The following is a 19,410-nucleotide window of genomic DNA, read 5'->3' on the forward strand; positions in this document are numbered from 1 at the left end:
AAATAGTCTGTAAATTTACTCCAGTCTTCCGTGAATTTCTGGTCCCGCCAGTTTCGAATCCTTCCTGTTAGTTTATCTCATTCTGCATAGTCCATTAACTTCATCCTCCATTCTTCAATCGTCGGTAATTCTTCTCGCTTCCATTTTTGGGCCAATAATATTCCTGCTGCTGTCATTGCATATAAAAAGAGCTTATATTCCTTTCTATTTATATCACTCCCAACAATGCCCAATAAGAATGCTTTTGGTTTCTTTAGAAATGTATATTTCAACATTTTTTTCATCTCATTATATATCATCTCCCAGAAGCATTTCACCTTTTTACATTCCCATCACATGTGATAAAATGTTCCCTCTTTATCTTTACATTTCCAACATTTATTGCTGACTTTATACATTTTCGCTAACTTAACACGTGTAATATACCATCTATACATCACATTTGCTTTTTCCATAATGTGCTGTTCTCTAGTCTTCTGCGATGAATTGCCTCCAGGCAATTCTAGGGAATTTCTAGAAAGCCTGGTGGGCGTGGATCCCATGGTTTATCTTTGCACAGTGCAAACATCCCTATCAAGTCCAGCTTCCTTTTCCTAACATTGGCCCACACTCCAGTGGCTTTTGTCCAAAAGTGAATGGTGTTATGCTCACCTGACGTCTAGTTGATCATGTCCCTGATGCATACTAGGAGGCAAAGAGTGAAGCTGGCATACGAACACATTGGAAGGGCCAATCCTGCCCCCCTGCCTATGCTTTTGCATTGCATCAACCTCAAAAGTCTGGTGAATGGTGGTGCCCCATCACACTGCCCATTACTGTTTTGTTCCATGGAGAAATCTCCCTTTTTGTGTGTAATAACATTTGCAATTGTTATTGTTCCTATTTGTTAGGACTGCATGGAGGAAATCAGCCTGTTTAGTGAAAACAATCTAGTTCATCTGAAGCAAATGGGTGAGCAGCTGATCAAGGCCAGCAACGAGAGCAAAGCCGCTGAAATAGATGAGAAACTCAACAAGATTAATGATCGCTGGAAGCATCTCTTTGATGTGATTGGAGGACGGTAAGTTCTCTTTGTGAGTTCGGTTGGGATTGGAAGCAGAATGTGGCGGTGATTTTCACAAAAGACTCGTGCAGAGACAGCAACAAAGTTCTCAGGGTGCTTCATGCACCGCATTTGTTAGATGTTTAGATAAAATGTGAAGTGTGGAAGCAGCAAATGCGTGCATTGCATACAGGTGCCCTCATTAGAGAGGTGCGATTGGTCTCTGGACAGCAGCTCTCTGTTAAGCATATAGTCCACTGTGAACTTGTGAATATAGGATGCTGCCTTTTACCAAGTGAAACTATTTGCCCATCTCATTCCTATTGTGATTGGCAGTGGCTCTGCAGGGTTTCAGGGAGTGGTCATTCCCAGACTTACCTGAAGCTGGATTTGCCTCTGCATCATGGATAGACTAGTCGTCAGTTTCTGAAGCAGGATTCAGGTATTTGGAGCAGGAGCAGGAGCCCTGAAATCTGTAGATTAAAGTGGAGTGAGATGGGTTTGCCTTTGCCATCATTTCATGCAGAGAGGTTCTTCCATTTGCACTTGACTTTCCACAAGCTTTATTTTTTTGTGGTATTCTTTTCATGGCTTATTAGAGTTTCCCTGCCGAAGCCTATCTCTTCTTCTTCATTTGAATGTGATTCACATGCTTTAACACAATTCCCAGTGTATTACGAGAAGTCCACTGCTAGCAGTTGTGCAAGAGTTCATTAATAGGTTTCCTCCTTCCATTCATGGTACTTCAGATTCAAGTGCAGTCCTATGTATGCTTATTCAGGAGAAAGCCCCATTGGGTTCAGGATTCCAGCCTAAGCTATTCTTGGTTATAGTAAATGTCCAAAATACTATGAATCTTGGCATGTGTATTTACTGACAAACTGCATGAATATATATTATCTCTTGCTCCACCTTTTGGAGGTACACAAGTGAATACTCAACATTTAGGTGATCATGCATATCCACAGTTATGCATATGTCTGAGTTTTTGGACGTTCGACAGATTTGGGATTGTTGGAACTCACATGTCAACACTGACCTGCTTGTCAGATTTCAGACAATTTAATATTAGCAGGATTGTCTACTAATGCCAGCTGATTGGTTGGGTTTCGTGTGTTTTTCCATAACGAAATGTTATAGCTAACCAAACTAAATTATATCATTTAGGCATAATGATATGGCACAATGATAGGAGCAGACGTATTGTGGATGCATTTCGGTGGCAGCAAAACCAGTTCAAAAACTGTTTTCAAAACAGCGCTGTAGTAAACAACTTGCTTCACCTTAAACCAATAAGCGGGCTGAGACAGATGGGCAAATTAGGTGAGCTCTCCATTTAGCCCTTTGACATGCTTCTCATAGTTCATGGAGACAAGCTCGGCTTTGCCATATGGCACCAGTTGCAAGGGGCTTTTTCGCACTTCCATTGTGCCTCTAGTCGCTTGGCTTGTGCCGCTCTCAGAGGCTTTGTCTGTTCATGCAAGCAGCTGGAGTAGGCTGTGCGTCTAACCAGGAAGAGCATCTGGGATCTCAGTGCATCTGGGGAACAAAACAGCAGCAGAATAACATGCAGACATCTGCTCACATTTAATTGTGATAAATGCAAATGAATTTCTGGGGTGCTTCTGAAAGGCTGCTTCACACAGCGATGTTTGGGATTCTTCCGCGGGTCGTGGGGGAAGGGTTGTCTGGGGACGGCATACCAGATTAAAAGGGACTATAACCAACTGTTCCAGCCTCCTTTGGATTTGCATTAATTTCTTGAGCCTTGCCTGCATGCTATAATTCTGCCCTTCTGAACCAGGAAGGCAGGAACTAGACCTAATGCCGCATCTTTGCATTTGCAATGCGTTTAGCAAAGTGTGATACCACTTTAACCAGCAATGGCTCCTCCCCCTAAGGAACCCTGGGAAGTGTAGTCTGTTAAAGTCACAGAGAGCTGTTTGGAGATACTTATTCCCCTCGTGGATTTACAATTCCCAAAGGTTTCACGGGAAGGGTTTAAGCTTAAACTGCTCTGGGAATTCTGGCTTGGCATCCATGACAAATGAGCATCCAACCTCTGCTAAAAACCTCCAAGGAAGGAGGCTGGTATTCACAAGTGGGAAGAGTGCTGTGGTGCTCATGTCCTGCTTTTGAGCTTCCCATGGGCATCTGGTTGGCCAAAGTGAGAACAGGATACTGGACCAGATGGTCTGTTCCCCAAAGGTAAAGGGACCCCTGACCATTAGGTCCAGTCGTAGCCGACTCTGGGGTTGCGGCACTCATCTTGCTTAACTGGCCAAGGGAGCCGGTGTACAGCTTCCAGGTCATGTGGCCAGCATGATTAAGCCGCTTCTGGCAAACCAGAGCAGCGCACGGAAATGCTGTTTACCTTCCCTCAGGAGCAGTACCTATTTATCTACTTGCACTCTGACGTGCTTTCGAACTGCTAGGTTGGCAGGAGCAGGGACCAAGCAACAGGAGCTCACCCCGTTGCAGGGATTCGAACTGCCGACTTTCTGATAGGCAAGTCCTAGGCTCTGTGGTTTAACCCACAGCACCACCCGCATCGCTTAAAGGGACCCTGACCATTAGGTCTAGTCGTGGCCGACTCTGGGGTGTTCCCCAAAAGACAGACACAAAACGAGACATGGAAGTTATGATGAGAGGGACAGCTTTAATAGAATGGTGCAGCACCTTTGCATTTTAGGACCGTCTCTGTGTTAGGTTTTCTGTAGTAGTTCACCTGAACTGGAACGATAGTGACCTAGACAAAATCTGTGCCAAAACAGGTGGTGCCTGATTCAACAGGTGGTGTCTGGGGCAAGGGGGAGTGGGGGGGGAGCTTTGTCTTGGCATGCTAAGCTTGTAAATAGCCACACACTTGGCTGTCTGTAGCAACTGCACACAGCATGGCCCAACAGCAGTTTGGTCAGAAGATTGTTGTTCTTAAGTGGGAGAAGGTTACTTAAACGATATGCAGCAAGGATTTTTAGAACTTCCTTTGAATGCTACTCTGTGGATGGACAGTTAAAGGAACTATTGTTCTTGCTGTATCCTATGAAAAGTATGGGGTGATTTTTAAATAAATACTTATGTTCCCCAAGATTCCAGTTTTTGCCTCCCTGCCTTGTTGGGTGCTCAATTTAATAAAAATGGCATTTTAAGCGAGTTCATTAAACTGCACCAAGCTGGAACGGACTGATCTGCAGTCTGTATGGATGGCAACCAGATCCTGCCATTTGATCAAATGAGAGGTAGTGCAATACTAGCATGGTGCTGTTTTAATATCTCCCAGCACAAGAGGATAGCTCAGTCGGAAGAGCATGAGGACTCAGCTACACAGCTGCAAATAAAACGTTTTAGTTTGTTTTAAGTGCAATATGCAATGTGACCCTAGATGGGGATGTCAGCATCGCCCTTGAGCCAGTGCCACGAACTGGACTCATGCACTTCAGCCCCGACTGGGCTAGGCGAGCTGGGTAGCACTTCCAGAGACCACATTCTGCACAGGAACAGGTCAAAGTGCTGTGGACTCACAGCTTAGACTTGTGAGCACCGGATTCACTTCCACAAGAAGACAGTCGTCGCACAGCAGAGTATAGCAGAGTCTAGCAGAGTATAAACGACTCGGAGAGCAGCTCTGTAGAATATCTTCTTTTATTCTATCTACAACTATTATACAACTATATACAGAGCTTAATGAGGTCTAAGCATAAATGAATGCTGCACTGCACTGAGTGTCTGCAGCTGCTCTTAGCAGCAACCTTATCTATACACACGATCTCTAACACTCAGTCTCTCTCTCTCCGACACACTGACTGACTGACTGACTGACTGACTCTTTGATGTGGTGCTGGAGCAGAATAAGTAGAGAGCAGAACACACCCCCTCCTCTCTGGAGAATCAGCAGAGAGCATCAGGAGATTCTTGGATATGGGAGGGGTGAAATCTCCTCAGGGGATGGGGAGCCTTATGGAAAATTCAATGTATTTTTAAAAAACATATTTTTTTAAAAAGCATTTTCAGAACATTTTTCATACATTTGTAGATTCCACCTGAGACTCTTAATCTGAGGGTTGTGGGTTCGAGCCCTTTGTTGGGCAAAAGATTCCTGCATTGCAGGGGGTTGGACTAGATGATCCTCGGAGTCCCTTCCAGTTCTGCAGTTCTATGATCAGCTGTTTGCAAGTCTGTGTGAATTGCAACTCTCCATCAAGTGGTTGACACGTCCTTATCTCAGGCTCACAAATTTTGATTGTTTGTGTGTGTGTGTGTGTGCAGAATAGATGGACATGGTGAGAAGCGACAAAGAAATATCGATCTTCATTGGTGGTCTCCCATGTCTTCAGCAGATCATTACGCAGTTTGATTATTTCCTTGGTTTTCGTCGGCCAGTTTTCAAAACCCGTGGTGTGTGTGTGTGTCTGCGTGTGTCTCATTTCTCTAAGAGATATTACATCTCAATCACTTGGCCTCATCAAATCCTGAAAGACCTCCACCTGTTTTCGAAGGGGTTTTCCGTATGTGGGTAGCAAACTTTTGAAAGGAGTGGCATGGCGGCAGTGGCGTAGCGTGGGTTGTCAGCACCCGGGGCAAGGCAAGTAATTTGTGCCCCCTAACCTGTGGATTTGCACCCCCTGACCCGTGGATTTGCGCCCCCTAACCCTAACCCCCAGATGTTGCGCCCGGTGCGGCTGGCCCCCCTTGCACCCCCCACGCTACGCCACTGCATGGCGGCTTCGGGAGGTCCAAACGAGGAGCCAGGGTGGTATTCACCCTTCAGCAGCTTGATACAGTGTGCATGTGCGAGTGTGCACAGGCTCCGACGCTCTGCCCCGGGGCTTGGAGGAGGAGGAGGAAGAGAAAGATCTGTGTTCTCTTTCTCTCTCTCTCTCTCTCTCTCGTCTCTCTTTCTCTCGATGGGAGATATTAAGGCATTGATGTTAAATAGGGCAATCGCGGAAGAGAGGGAGGGGTTTCCTCTTCCCCGAGTGCTCAGCTCAGTCGGATGCTATCCCTGCAGCTTTGGACTGATAAGCTGAGGAATGGTTTTCCCTTATAAACAGTAAGTGCATTTTTGGTACTCGGAAGGGTCCAGTAAGAACAAGAGACGCGTGTCTCTGATGTGCGGTCGCTGCCTGCGAAGGGGGGTGAGGAGGGGCTCTGTCCTTCACAGGATGGATGGGAGATGTGTGTGTGCACTTTGCCTTTGACAGAAAGGACTGAGGAGGGGGATTGTGGAGGCAGTTAGCAAGGAGGATAAATGGCATTTAGGGGCATCCCTCACCCGCCCCCTTTGTTAAAATTAACTGTTTGCTCTCCGCACCCGGCCATTTGGAGGAGGAGATTAGTGCGCCATGGGGGGTAAATGAATGGAACGTGTGTGCAATGCTTCTGGTTATTTTCTGCTTTATACCTAAAGCTTTGCTTTTTGTTGCATTTCGTAATTAATGTTCTTAGTGGGGTCCATCCACACAAAGGCAGGAGAGGGACGTCGCCTGTGTAGGCACTGTGGAAACACATTAACCTTACCTCTTAATTAAAAAATAAAAATAGGGCCTGCTTTCTAGCGATCTGTACCTTCTAAACCTGTCTGTATAGTCTTCGGATCCAATTCGCCAGTCGTATCTTTTCAAGATCGGAGACGCAATTATGCTCTGTTCCGGTGATTAACATTGGTGTTTTAATTTCACCCCCTATTTATCAAACCTAAATAGTATATCGACCACCTGCCTGGGATGATGTTTACACTGAAATAAACATGCATTTCCTTTCACTTAATTTTTATTCTATTGTATTGTCCTATTAAAAGAAAAATGCAGATATTTGGGTTTCTTTACGTTTTAGCGCCAGCACTGACAGATAGGATTATTTTTAAAAAATAAATAAATGCACAATTCGAAAAGGCACAGTGCAGTCTTCGTTGTTTGACGTTCTGCTACCATGTCAGCTCCAATCTGATTTGCAAGGTAGTCGTTCAGACCTCTCTCTCCAGTGGCTACGACAGGCCTATTGCTAGAAGTGGTTGCAAAAAATAACCAGGGCTTAAAATGTTGGACTGGCACTGGAGAGACCCCAACCAGCAGGGGCCAAATACCCCTCCATTGTGCCTTTCCCACACAAAGGGGGTCTACTAACCCACCCCACCCCATAAAGGACCAGTTTAAGGGAACCTGAGCCAGACTCTTGCTGGTTAGATTTTGGAACCTGTATTTGTCTTAGGCTTGTACCCCCGTGTCTGGCTGGAAGAGGATGCTTTAGGGACCGTACAGCCGGTCGCTGAGAAACATTGCGCTTCAATGCTCTTGCCTTTCTGAAACTGGTCCTCCAACATGCCATGTTTGTTTTTCTTCCATTTTTACATTTTACGGTTAGAGAAGGGACGCTGGCCTGATGGAACCACAAACGGCATATTGTGACAAATTAGTTAATTAGGCTTACTTGGCTGCAAAGGTATTTAGCATTACAAAAGTAAGCGGGGGGGGGAGTAAAGCTGTAGACACCATGCTGGTTCTCGCTTTTGGAGGCTCCTTTGGAGCTAATGAAGCAATTTAATCTGCAACAAACTCCTACACGGTAGTATTTGGACTCTCCAGCATTTGTTGCAAAGTCGGCATCCTAAGGTATGGCTTGCATCTGTTCCTTTGTAACCCATGCCAGTGGGGCAAGGCGGGGGTGTGTGTGTGTGGTCCCCGCTAAGTGTTCAGAGAGCTAGGTATTCCTACCCATAGCTGCTGCATCTGCAACCCTAGGCTGCATTCCGATGCACACTTACTCTTGCGTAAACATGCATAGGGTTATGTTGCAAGTGTGGCTTTGTAGAATCATATGCTGGAAGGGATCCTGAGAATCATCTAGCCCAACCCCCTGCAATGCAGAAATCTCAGCTAAAGCATCCATGACAGAGGGCCATCCAACCTCTGCTTAAAAACTTCCAAGGAAGGAGATTCCACAACCTCCCAAGGTAGACCGTTGCACTGTTGAACAGCTCTTACTGTCAAGAGAGCTCTTCCTGATGTTTAGTTGGAATCTCCTCTCTTGTAACTTGAAGTCAGCGGTTTGAGTCCTACCCTGCAAACATTTGCCTTTGAGGTTCTTGTGTTGATACACAAACCCCTGAACAACTTTGGGGCCAGGATACAACAAGGACTGCCTGAGCGCTATTCATTGCCCTCTGCATTACCGTATTTTTTGCTCTATAGGACGTACCCAACCATAAGACGCACCTAGTTTTAGAGGGGGAGGACAAGAAAAAAAATATTCTCTCCCTCTCTGCGCAGCGCCCCTTCAGCGAAGCGGCCGGAGAAACGGAGGACCTTCCATTTCTCCTCCCGCTTCGCTGAAGGGGCGCTGCGCAGAGAGGGAAAGCTGCGCAGCACCTCTCCAGTGAAGCGAAGCCAGGACAGCAAGAGGGATCGGTGCGCACCAACCCCTCTCGCTCTCCTGGCTTCAGCGAAAGCAACGCGAAGCCATGGAGTCTGCATTCGCTCCCTAAGACGCACACACATTTTCCCTTCCTTTTAGGAGGGGGAAAGTGTGTCTTATAGAGCGAAAAATACGGTACATAGACTGGATTGACCTCTTCTAGAAATCAGGCATATATAGTGGCATCATTCCAACACTCTTCCAGCAGAGATTCAGCCGGCTCCCTCACTTTTGACTTCCACATATCTCTTGAATATTTTTTTATGCCAACAGGCCTATACCACTGTTTTAAGCTTTTTTTCTTTCTTTCTTTTTTGACTGGCCAGTCATTGTAATGATAGTTCGGGATTGTTTCCAATTATGTTTTATGTTCTGTCGCTGTATGCCACTCTGATATTGCAGTATATACATGGAATGATGATGATGATGATGATGATGATGATGATGATTTATTATTTATACCCTTCCCATCTGGCTGGGTTTCCCCAGCCACTCTGGGCGGCTTCCAACAAAATATTAAAATACAATAGTCTATTAACATTAAAAGCTTCCCTAAACAGGGCTGCCTTCAGATGTCTTCTGAGAGTCTGGTAGTTGTTGTTCTCTTTGACATCTGTTGGGAGGGCTTTCCACAGGGCAGGTGGCACTACCAAGAAGGCCCTTTGCCTGGTTCCCAGTAACCTCACTTCTCGCAGTGAGGGAACCGCCAGAAGGCCCTCAGCGGTGGACCTCAGTGTCTGGGCAGAATGATGGGGGTGGAGACGCTCCTTCAGATATACTGGACCGAGGCCGTATAGTATATGAATATTTTTTTGTGGTCACCCTTTCGTGTCTCCTTTTCCTCTCTCCCCTTCCATCACTTTGCTGTGACCCCTCTATCAGAATTTAGGTTGTAAGCTTCTTAGGAATGAGACATGACTTTAAGAATGTAACTGCATCAGAAGTTCCCTTATACCGAGTCAGACCATGGGTCCATCTAATCTCAGCAATAGCAATTGCTCTCTAAGAGTTTCGGATGAGGGACATTCCTGACCCTACCCAAATATGCCATGGTTTGAACTAGGGACCATCTGCATGCGATGCTCTTGCAATGAGCTACAGCACTTCCACTAAGTTATGTTGAAACTGCAGAATGCCATGAGCATTATTGGCGCCATTTGAACAGTAATCGTTCTTCCTGGTGGCCTTTATGCATCCAGTGTACCTCAGATTGCTTCCAGACATTCCGTTTACTGAGCACTCACCCTGATTTATTTGCACAAAGTGTGTAGGTAGGTTAGAGCAGTGTTTTTCAACCTTTTTGGGGCAAAGGCACACTTGTTTCATGAAAAAATTCACGAGGCACACCACCATTAGAAAATGTTAAAAAAATTAACTGTGCCTATATTGACTATATATAAAGTAATTCTCTTGAAAAGGAATCAAATAAACACAAAGAAAGTATTTTATAATTACTTTATTATGAAATAGTAAGTAAACAGAAATATGAAAAATTATAAAATACTTTATTTTTAAATCTTTTGAATTTTTCAATTTTTCCCGCGGCACACCAGGCAACATCTCGTGGCACACTAGTGTGCCGCGGAACAGTGGTTGAAAAACACTGGGTTAGAGGTCCAGCTCCGAGGGCCTTCTGGTGGTTCCCTCACTGCAAGATGTGAAGCTACAGGGAACCAGGCAGAAGGCCTTCTCAGTAGTGGTGCCTGCCCTGTAGAATACCCTTTCATCAGAGGTCAAACAGATAAACAACTATTTGACTTTCAGAAGACATCTGAAGGCAGCCCTGTTCAAAATTATTGTTAATGGTCCATGTTTTACTGTGTTTTTAAGATTTTGTTGGGGCAACCCAGTCGGATGTGTGGCACATAAATAATAAAATTGTTGTTGTTGTTGTTAAACACCCACAATTCATTGAGCATGAATTCTGTTTTGTATGTGAGGAGGCTATACAGCATTGCTTAAGGAAATGTTATCTTACACTTTCCAGTTCGTTTTCTTGTTAGTTTCCTTATTGCAAAAAGGTCTGATGGGGAAGGGGGTTGCTGTTCAAGATTGGCAAGTACTCTTTAACTGTGCAACCTGGTTTTGCCAGTATGTGATGGAAGGTCCATGCGTATCATCAGTTGGCCTTGTTTTACAACCTTCTCACATTCTTTCTGCCCTTTGTCTCCCCAATCGCAGGGTGAAGAAGCTGAAGGAGACCTTTTCTTTCATACAGCTGCTCAACAAAAACATGAGTAATCTTCGCACCTGGCTGGCACGCATTGAATCCGAGCTTTCGAAGCCTGTTGTTTATGACACCTGCGATGATCAGGAGATAAAGAAGAGACTTGCAGAGCAGCAGGTAAAGTGGAGCAAAACAGAGAACATGAAAGAGATGGGCAAAGAACTGTCTTGAGGCTTTGTTTGTTTATTTCTGTGTTCATTTATTCTATTTTATTTGAAAAATCTTGACTGCTTAACATTTATCTAAGCAGTGTACAATACGACATGGGAACCACCCACTGGTCCAAATGGCCTGACGTCGTAGTGTTAAAGCTGGAATTGTTTGAAGAGGACACTATTACATATAACCAAAGATGTGTGGTTTTTTTGTTCGTGGTTATAGGATCTGCAGCGGGACATTGACCAGCACAGCCCTGATGTCGATTCTGTCTTCTGCATCTGCGAGGTCTTGCTGAATGATTCCGATGCCTGTGCCAACCAGACTGAATGCGACTCCATCCAGCAGACCACAAGAAGTTTGGACCGCCGGTGGAGAAACATCTGTGCCATGTCTATGGAGAGGCGGATGAAGTGAGAGGCCTCCTGCTCCTTTCTGGGGGGGGGGTGTATGTTGTTTTAAATCATGGGTAGGCAAACTAAGGCCCAGGGGCCAGATCCGGCCCAATCGCCTTCTAAATCTGGCCCACAGACCGGGAATCAGCATGTTTTTACATGAGCAGAATGTGTCCTTTTATTTAAAATGCATCTCCAGGTTATTTGTGGGGCATAGGAATTCGTTTATATTTTTTTTCAAAGTATAGTCTGCCCCCCCACACACACACAAGGTCTGAGGGACAGTGGACTGGCCCCCTGCTGAAAAAGTTTGCTGACCCCTGTTTTAAATTAATATTTTATTTGGTTTTCTGGTTTAATGTTCACCGTTATCAAAAGGCCCAAGGAATCATTCCTAAAAAGGATGTGGTTGCATTAGAGGAGATCAGTAGTAGAAGGGTCTAGCTAACAGGATCAAGTATCGCCAGAGATGGGGAACGTGTGGCCCTACAGATGTTGTTGAACTTCATACCTCATACAGTTGGCTGTGCTGGCTGGGTGGGGGGTGATGGGATTTGAAGGCTAACATATTCCTAAAGGCTGTAGGTTCCCTGTTCCTAACATGACGGGTGATGGAAGTGGTCTCTTTCAGCACAAGACCCTGCTACATGGTCAATATGGCCTAGGTGGATAAACAAGGGGAGGGGGCTGTAAAAGATGCTCTCTGCCCCTGAGCTAAACATGGAAGGTCCCCAACTAAATTCCTGGCATCTCCAGCTAAAGAATCTGGAGCACTTGCCCTTTGACAGAATTGGATTAGATGGGCAAACTGTCTGACCTTGTATGAGACAGCTTCCTATATTCCACAATCAGGACTCTGTGTGTGGTTTGGTGCTATGAGAACACAGAAGAAGCACAGGATGTCGTCTCAGGGCCAGAATTCAGAATCGTAGCTTTCTTTTCTTTTAAAGGCACGTGTGCAAAGAGTCCTACTTGATCAGGCCAATCGCCCATGTAGACTAGCAACCTGTTCCCACAGTGGTCCACCAGAGGATCCAACAGGAAGCCCACAAGCGGGACCCGATTGTGACAACACTCTCCCTGTTTGTGATTCCCAGCAACTGCCACTCAGAAGCATATTGTAGAACATGCCCAGCTTGTAGCCATTGATAGCTTATCCTCTGTGATTATGTCCAATACTCTTTTAAAGCTATCTGTATTGCAACAACATGCTTGAAAATATATGGAGCACGTATATCTTAACCATATAATAAAACTGCAATGACGTTGTCACGCTGTAATTGATGTAGTTCACACAGCTACCACCACCACCCCAACTGCTGCTGCTGTGGGAGGTGAGGGGGGAAAGCCTGCCTTTCAAAATGCAATCTTCCTTCTCTCAGCAGTGGGGGGGCAGAGCAAAGGGGAGAAATCACTTCCCAGTGATGTGGGTCGCTGGCATTTACTGCGGGGGTGAAGCGCAGGGAGCTTGGCTGGCAGCTAGAATGGTGAAATGACTCTGCCACTATGCACCACACTCCCTGTTTCTCACCCCTCACCCTCTTGCTAAGTGACGGTGGCCTGTGGTGTTGGGAACACAGAAGACCACCAGAGCTTCACCCATGCCACCTCATCAGTTGCCAGAGGTAGGTGGTTTTGGTGAGCTGTCAGGGGAAGAGGAATTGGGCAGGCTGTTTTAAGTCTTCAAGGTTCCAGAAGGCTGGTGGTTTTTCCACATGAAGTACACTGGGGGAAAATGCTGCTGTTGCTGCTTGTTTCCCCTTTAGGATTGAGGAAACATGGCAACTTTGGCAAAAGTTCCTGGAGGACTACTCTCGCTTTGAGGACTGGCTGAAGACAGCCGAGAGGACAGCGGCGTATCCAAACTCTTCGGAGGTTTCGTACACCAATGCCAAGGAGGACTTGAAGAAATTTGAGGTAAACATCCTGCTTTCTGTAGTTGTTTTCCCCCTAGAATTCATTTCTTCCTGAACGATGCCAGGTATGAGGCTGCTCGTAAGAAAACAAAGGGCTGCTTTTTCCACCTCAGGCATTTCAGCGACAAATCCACGAGCGACTGACGCAACTGGAACTGATCAATAAACAATACCGGCGTTTGGCCCGGGAGAATCGCACCGATTCAGCCAGCAAGCTGAAGCAGATGGTCCACAAAGGCAACCAAGACTGGGATAACCTCCAGAAACGTGTCACGGCAATTCTCAGGAGACTCAAGGTAACCACAGGCCGGCCAGTGAGGTATAGTGGTTAAGAGCGGTAGACTCGTAATCTGGTGAACCGGGTTCGCTTCCCCGCTCCTCCACATGCAGCTGCTGGGTGACCTTGGGCCAGTCACACTTCTCTAAAGTCTCTCAGCCCCACTCATCTCACAGAGTGTTTGTTGTGGGGGAGGAAGGGAAAGGAGAATGTTAGCCGCTTTGAGACTCCTGAAGGGGAGTGAAAGGCGGGATATCAAATCCAAACTACTACTCTTCTTCTTCTTCTTCTTCTTCTTCTTCTTCTTCTTCTTCTTCTTCTTCTTCTTCTTCTTCTTCTGTGCCACAGCTGTCAGGTTTCAGGTGAGGGTAGCCGGTGGGTCTCAAACCCTCGATGTGGGTTGAGCGGATGAGACCAATAGTGCGTCCAACAGTCAAGAAAGCGGTTTCTGTACGTGCTGTAGAGGGCAGTGAGGGGCAGGTGGGACTTCTCAACCTGGGCAGGGAGTCCCATCTAGGAGAAGGAAAACTCTATCTTAAATCTCCTCTGTCTTTCGGCTATACTCAGAAAGGCTTTGGGAATAAACCCTGAGGATCAGTCCACACCTGCTGCCCTGCAGGTCATATTTAGGAGAAGAAAATGGCTAAAGGAAGTAAACCCTACACAAATCTGGAGCGGAGTCCCTAAGGCGGTTGGGTGGCACCTTGTACACCTCCTTCCGGCAAAAGCAGCACTTTTGCTATGTGCCAACTGTCACATCGACGTATTTGCTTTCCGTGATTTCCTTTAGCACTTTATCAATCAATGGGAGGAGTTTGTGGGGACCAAGGACAGCATCCTTGTGTGGTTGACCGAAATGGACCTGCAGCTGACCAACGTGGAACACTTCTCAGAGAGCAACTTGGATGAGAAAATGCGGCAGCTAAATGTGAGTATTGCTTTTCTTTTAAAAAAAAAAAAAAAAGCATCGTGAGAAATGAGCCGAGTTCCACACTGCCCCTCAGTCCTATAACATCTGCCTGTGTCCTGTTAGGATATACAGTATATCCCTGGGAAATTTGCTGCAAGCTCTTTAAGCTTCCTGCCATCCCAAAAGAAGGAGTGGAAACAAAACTACCTTTGTTTATTTACAGATAGGTAGCCGTGTTGGTCTGCCATAGTCAAAACAAAAAATTCCTTCCAGTAGCACCTTAAAGACCAACTAAGTTAGTTCTAGGTATGAGCTTTCGTGTGCATGCACACTTCTTCAGATACACTGAAACAGAAGTCACCAGACCCTTCTATATAGTGAGAAGGTGGGGAGGGGTATTACCAAACTTAAAACCATGGAGAGACCTGGTCTGAACAAAGACATTGGATTCTTATCTCATTATACATGACAAAGCCATTTTTCACCTTCTCACCCCTTGCTTTTTCCTGTAAGACCTATTGCAGTCGTTAAGAGTCGTCAACAGGCTCATCACAGCTACTGGAAGGAATTTTTTGTTTTGTTTATTTATTTATTGGAGTACTTATCCTCTGAACTTGGATGTCTCTCATCTCCAATGGGGACCAACCATTCTTCTCGGTACCAACTTGTGGGACGTTCCAGCAACCACTGCATACAGTGGTCTTTTGTGCGTGTCATGGTTCTCACTGGCAAAACGTACTATCTCTCCCCTCCCCCCTTTTTTGGGTTGTGTTGGCACCCACAAGACTATTTTCAAGATATGACTAGCAGCAGAGCACCCCATTCCCGTGCCCCCCAAAACACACTGACTGTATATATGAGGAATTGGCTTAAGAATCCAGCGCTCAGGGAGAGGGGTGAAACATTCCCTGTCCCAAAGAGGAATTAACCTGATGAGGAATGCTGTATTTAGGAAGCATCCTTGCCTGTCTTCCAAACAGTGTTTCCAGCAGGAAATATTGCTAAACACCGACAAGATCCACGAGCTTACTATGTCCGGGAAGCACCTGATTCAGAAAAGCGAGCCTTCGGATGCTGTTGTGATTGAAGAGGAGCTGCAAGAAGTCCATAGATACTACCAGGATGTGTTTGGCCGTGTCTCCCGATTCCAGCACAGACTGGCATCCTGGCCCCCGGTAAGAGCTATCAAGATTGCATTGGGTGGCGCTGTGGGTTAAACCACAGAGCCTAGGACTTGTTGATCAGAAGGTCGGTGGTTTGAATCCCCATGACAGGGTGAGCTCCTGTTGCTCGGTCCCTGCTCCTGCTAACCTAGCAGTTTGAAAACACGTCAAAGTGCAAGTAGATAAATAGGTACCGCTCCGGCGGGAAGGCAAACGGCGTTTCCGTGCGCTGCTCTGGTTCACCAGAAACGGCTTAGTCATGCTGGCCACATGACCCAGAAGCTGTACGCTGAAGCTGTACACTGAACCACTGAACTCTGAACTAACACATTCCAGTTAGTAGGCCATTAATTATCACTCCCTTGAGAGAGCTTGACCAATCATGGAGCTATCTCCATGTCTCTGTTATCACCAGGCAGACTTACTCCTTCATATTGCCTTCTGGCTGTCTGCCAAACTTTAATTGCCTCTGTGTGAGTAGCTGCACGTATTCAGATTCCCCACAGATGCCCCTGCCTGAAACCCTGGAGAGCTGCTGCCAGCCCGTGTAGACAAAACTGAGCTAGACAGACCAAAGGCCTGACAGTACTGAGCTAGATAGAGCAAAGGTCTGGCTTGGTATAAGGCAAATTCCAATGTTCTTGTAAGTAAGGCAAGTGTATTTGAGGCAGGATACGCTGATATTAGTCAGAAGTCATGTCAATAATTTTGCTCAGTGATAACTCTTCCATTTTAGGGACTGGAAGATGAAAAGGAGACCTCTGAAAGCGAGGCCGATATGGAAGATGCAAGGGGGATGCAGAGCGACCCCTGGTGCCGAAAGGGCATGCAGGAGGTGCTGCCGCCCCAGCAGTCCCTCTGCCACCTCGTGCCCCCTGCAGTGGGTCACGAGAGGTCGGGCTGCGAGACGCCCGTCAGTGTGGACTCCATCCCGTTGGAGTGGGATCACACGGGGGACGTCGGAGACTCCGGTCCCCAAGACGAGGAAGAAGAACAGTATTACAGTGATCTGTCAGGTGAGACCATCCTATCAATTATTCCCATTTCAGCAAGAAAATGTAACCTTGGCACCCATTCAAAAACCCCGTGGCCCAGCTTTTTAAATATTGAACTGCTAGCAATGCAACCATTCAAAGGCATGTCTGCACAAGAGCTTTTCCCATCTCTTGCAAGATTCATTGATGCCCTTCGTGTACAGGTGGGAGAATTCTGGGCTGTGTCCCTTCACTCTAGGGTAGGTGCAGGATGAGTTACCGTATTGGCCCAAATATAAGCTGCACCCAAATATAAGCCTCACCTTTAAAATTGGGGGGGGGGGGGAGAGAAAAAAAGACAATACTCCGAATATAAGCAGGTCCCTTAGAATTCCACAGGCACTCACACCCGTTCCGTTTTACCATATGTCTGCTTCAGCAGCGATATCGTAAAAGCCAATTTTTGTAAGGTTGTGAATTTAAGCTGCACTTTAACTTTTCACGGTCAGAATTTGGGGGGGAAAGTGAGACTTATATTCAGGCCAATATAGTGTATATATTTTTGGATGCATCCCTTTACAGAGTAACCATAGTTCAGCTGTACAGCGCATAATTTGCTTGGGGAGGGTCCCAGATTCAGCCGCCAGTTAAGAGGCTTGTTCCTTGAGACCCCGAGAGTCACTGCCAGTCAGAGTAGACCATTCTGGACTACATGGAGAAATAGTCTGAGCTATTTCGCTACAAACCAAAACCTTCACGTAGAAAACTAGTACATTGGGGCAAAAGGCTTAGCAATTACCCTCTTTGATGTTCTGGCTTACCTAATGCAGGGAGCTTGTTATGCAGGAAGGGAGTATTCAGAAGGAAGACCCCCTCCTCATATCATAGAATTGTAGAATTGTAGAGTTGGGAGGGACCACAATGCAATTCTGGGCTGCATCAATAGGAGTATAGCATCTAGACCAAGGGAAGTAATAGTGCCTCTGTATTCTGCTCTGGTCAGACCTCACCTGGAGTACTGTGTCCAGTTCTGGGCACCACAGTTCAAGAAGGACACTGACAAACTGGAACGGGTCCAGAGGAGGGCAACCAAAATGGTCAAAGGCCTGGAAACGATGCTTTATGAGGAACGGCTAAGGGAGCTGGGCATGTTTAGCCTGGAGAAGAGGATGTTAAGGGGTGATATGATAGCCATGTTCAAATATATAAAAGGATGCCACATAGAGGAGGGAGAAAGGTTGTTTTCTGCTGCTCCAGAGAAGCGGACACGGAGCAATGGATCCAAACTACAAGAAAGAAGATTCCACCTAAACATTAGGAAGAACTTCCTGACAGTAAGAGCTGTTCGACAGTGGAATTTGCTGCCAAGGAGTGTGGTGGAGTCTCCTTCTTTGGAGGTCTTTAAGCAGAGGCTTGACAACCATATGTCAGGAGTGCTCTGATGGTGTTTCCTGCTTGGCAGGGGGTTGGACTCGATGGCCCTTGTGGTCTCTTCCAACTCTATGATTCTATGATTCTACGAGGGTCATCTAGTCCAACCCCCTACAATGCAGGAATCTTTCACCCAACATGGGGCTCAAACCCATAACCTTGAGTCTCTTCTTTTGCCAACTGAGCTATTTCAGCAGGCTAACATGGTGCAGAACCTAATGTTCTGTGCTACTTACAGCAGGGCTCTTTGCATGCAGCTAGGAAAGCAGGAAGCTGTGGCAAAAAAACCCACACCATATACAGTGGACTCTCGGGTTGCGAACGTGATACATGCGGGATACACATTCGCAACCCACAGCGGCGCACCTGCGCACGCACAGGTTGCGATTCGGCGCTTCTGCGCAAAGCGCAATTTAGCGTTTCTGCGCATGCACGGCCTCCGAAACCCAGAAGTAACCAGTTCTGGTACTTGCGGGTTTTGAAGCGTCCGTAACCTGAAAAAACGCAGCCTGAAGTGTCTGTAACCCGACGTATGACTGTACTTTGAATAGCTTTGTACATATATCCCCATGTGAGCTCTGCCCCACAGTTCTGGAGCTGGACTTCTGGAGGATCAGGGCAGTCTTGTGGCTGTCTCCCATCATAGCCTGGTTTTCTGAAGACCGCCCCCCCCCCCCGCCCCTGTGTAATGGCAGCAGAAGTTCGAGAGGGACACAAATCACCTGCACAGTGAAGCAGGAGTCAATGGCTGGCTGTTCCCACCTATCTCTCATCATCTCTCTTCTTACTGGCTGGATTTCCCTGCCCTGCCCCATCCCAGCTGCTAAGCAGGATGATATAGGGAGATCTGCTGAGCCACAATAACTACAGGTGTCAGGGGTTCAGGAGCAGAGGCACAGGGGAGAGAGGAGATGGAGAGCGAGGGGGAGGAATCCGAGGGGAGCGTAGGAGATGACAGTGGTCAGAGGGATTCCATGAGCCTCTCCAGCTAATCGGAAGATTCACAGAAGGGGGAGCCGGTGGCCAGGGGTAGGGGGTTCCCAAGGGGAACACCCCAGGAGCAAGGCAGCAGCAGGGACTCCCAGAGCAGTAGTTGGAAATCAGGACCAGCTTCCCCACCAGAGCGGAGTGGGGGGGAAGAGTCCCAAGCATCGGGGCCAGTGCATTCCCCACCAGGGAGAGAGGACGAGGCAGGGCTGACCACGCCTCCATTGGAGAGTCAGACAACGGGGGGGAGGTCAGATCCGGCCAGCGTCCCGGAAGGGGGAAGCAGTGACACAAGTAGTGTGACGGTTAGGAGAAAGGTCACTGGGTTGGCGCGAGAGGCAAGTTCAAATGTACAGGAGCGCGGGACAGCAGAGAATGAGGATTGGGAACGGGGTCCTAAAGCCCGCCGGAGGCAGGGGGAGGAGCTAAGCGACTCAGCGTCGGAAGAGTCCAGAAAGGGCAATGCCCCAGCGGGCAGAAGGACCCAGAGGAGGAGAGAGCAGCGCAAGAGGTGGAGCAGGG

General features: G+C 47.0%; 1 protein-coding gene across 1 annotated transcript in view; it reads left to right on the forward strand.

The window, feature by feature from the left end:
* The window catches only part of SYNE2 (spectrin repeat containing nuclear envelope protein 2), a 256,016-nt gene that overhangs the window by 218,922 nt on the left and 17,684 nt on the right, over positions 1 to 19,410 (forward strand). Inside the window, exons 96-103 of the mRNA XM_083729549.1 lie at positions 891 to 1,060; positions 10,634 to 10,796; positions 11,061 to 11,248; positions 12,997 to 13,147; positions 13,260 to 13,442; positions 14,214 to 14,351; positions 15,314 to 15,508; positions 16,233 to 16,512. Coding sequence (XP_083585675.1) covers positions 891 to 1,060; positions 10,634 to 10,796; positions 11,061 to 11,248; positions 12,997 to 13,147; positions 13,260 to 13,442; positions 14,214 to 14,351; positions 15,314 to 15,508; positions 16,233 to 16,512 — 1,468 coding nt within the window. The remainder of the gene's footprint in view (positions 1 to 890; positions 1,061 to 10,633; positions 10,797 to 11,060; positions 11,249 to 12,996; positions 13,148 to 13,259; positions 13,443 to 14,213; positions 14,352 to 15,313; positions 15,509 to 16,232; positions 16,513 to 19,410) is intronic.

This window comes from Podarcis gaigeae (genome assembly GCF_964106915.1).
Source record: "Podarcis gaigeae genome assembly, chromosome: 1".
NCBI classification, from domain to species: domain Eukaryota; kingdom Metazoa; phylum Chordata; class Lepidosauria; order Squamata; family Lacertidae; genus Podarcis; species Podarcis gaigeae.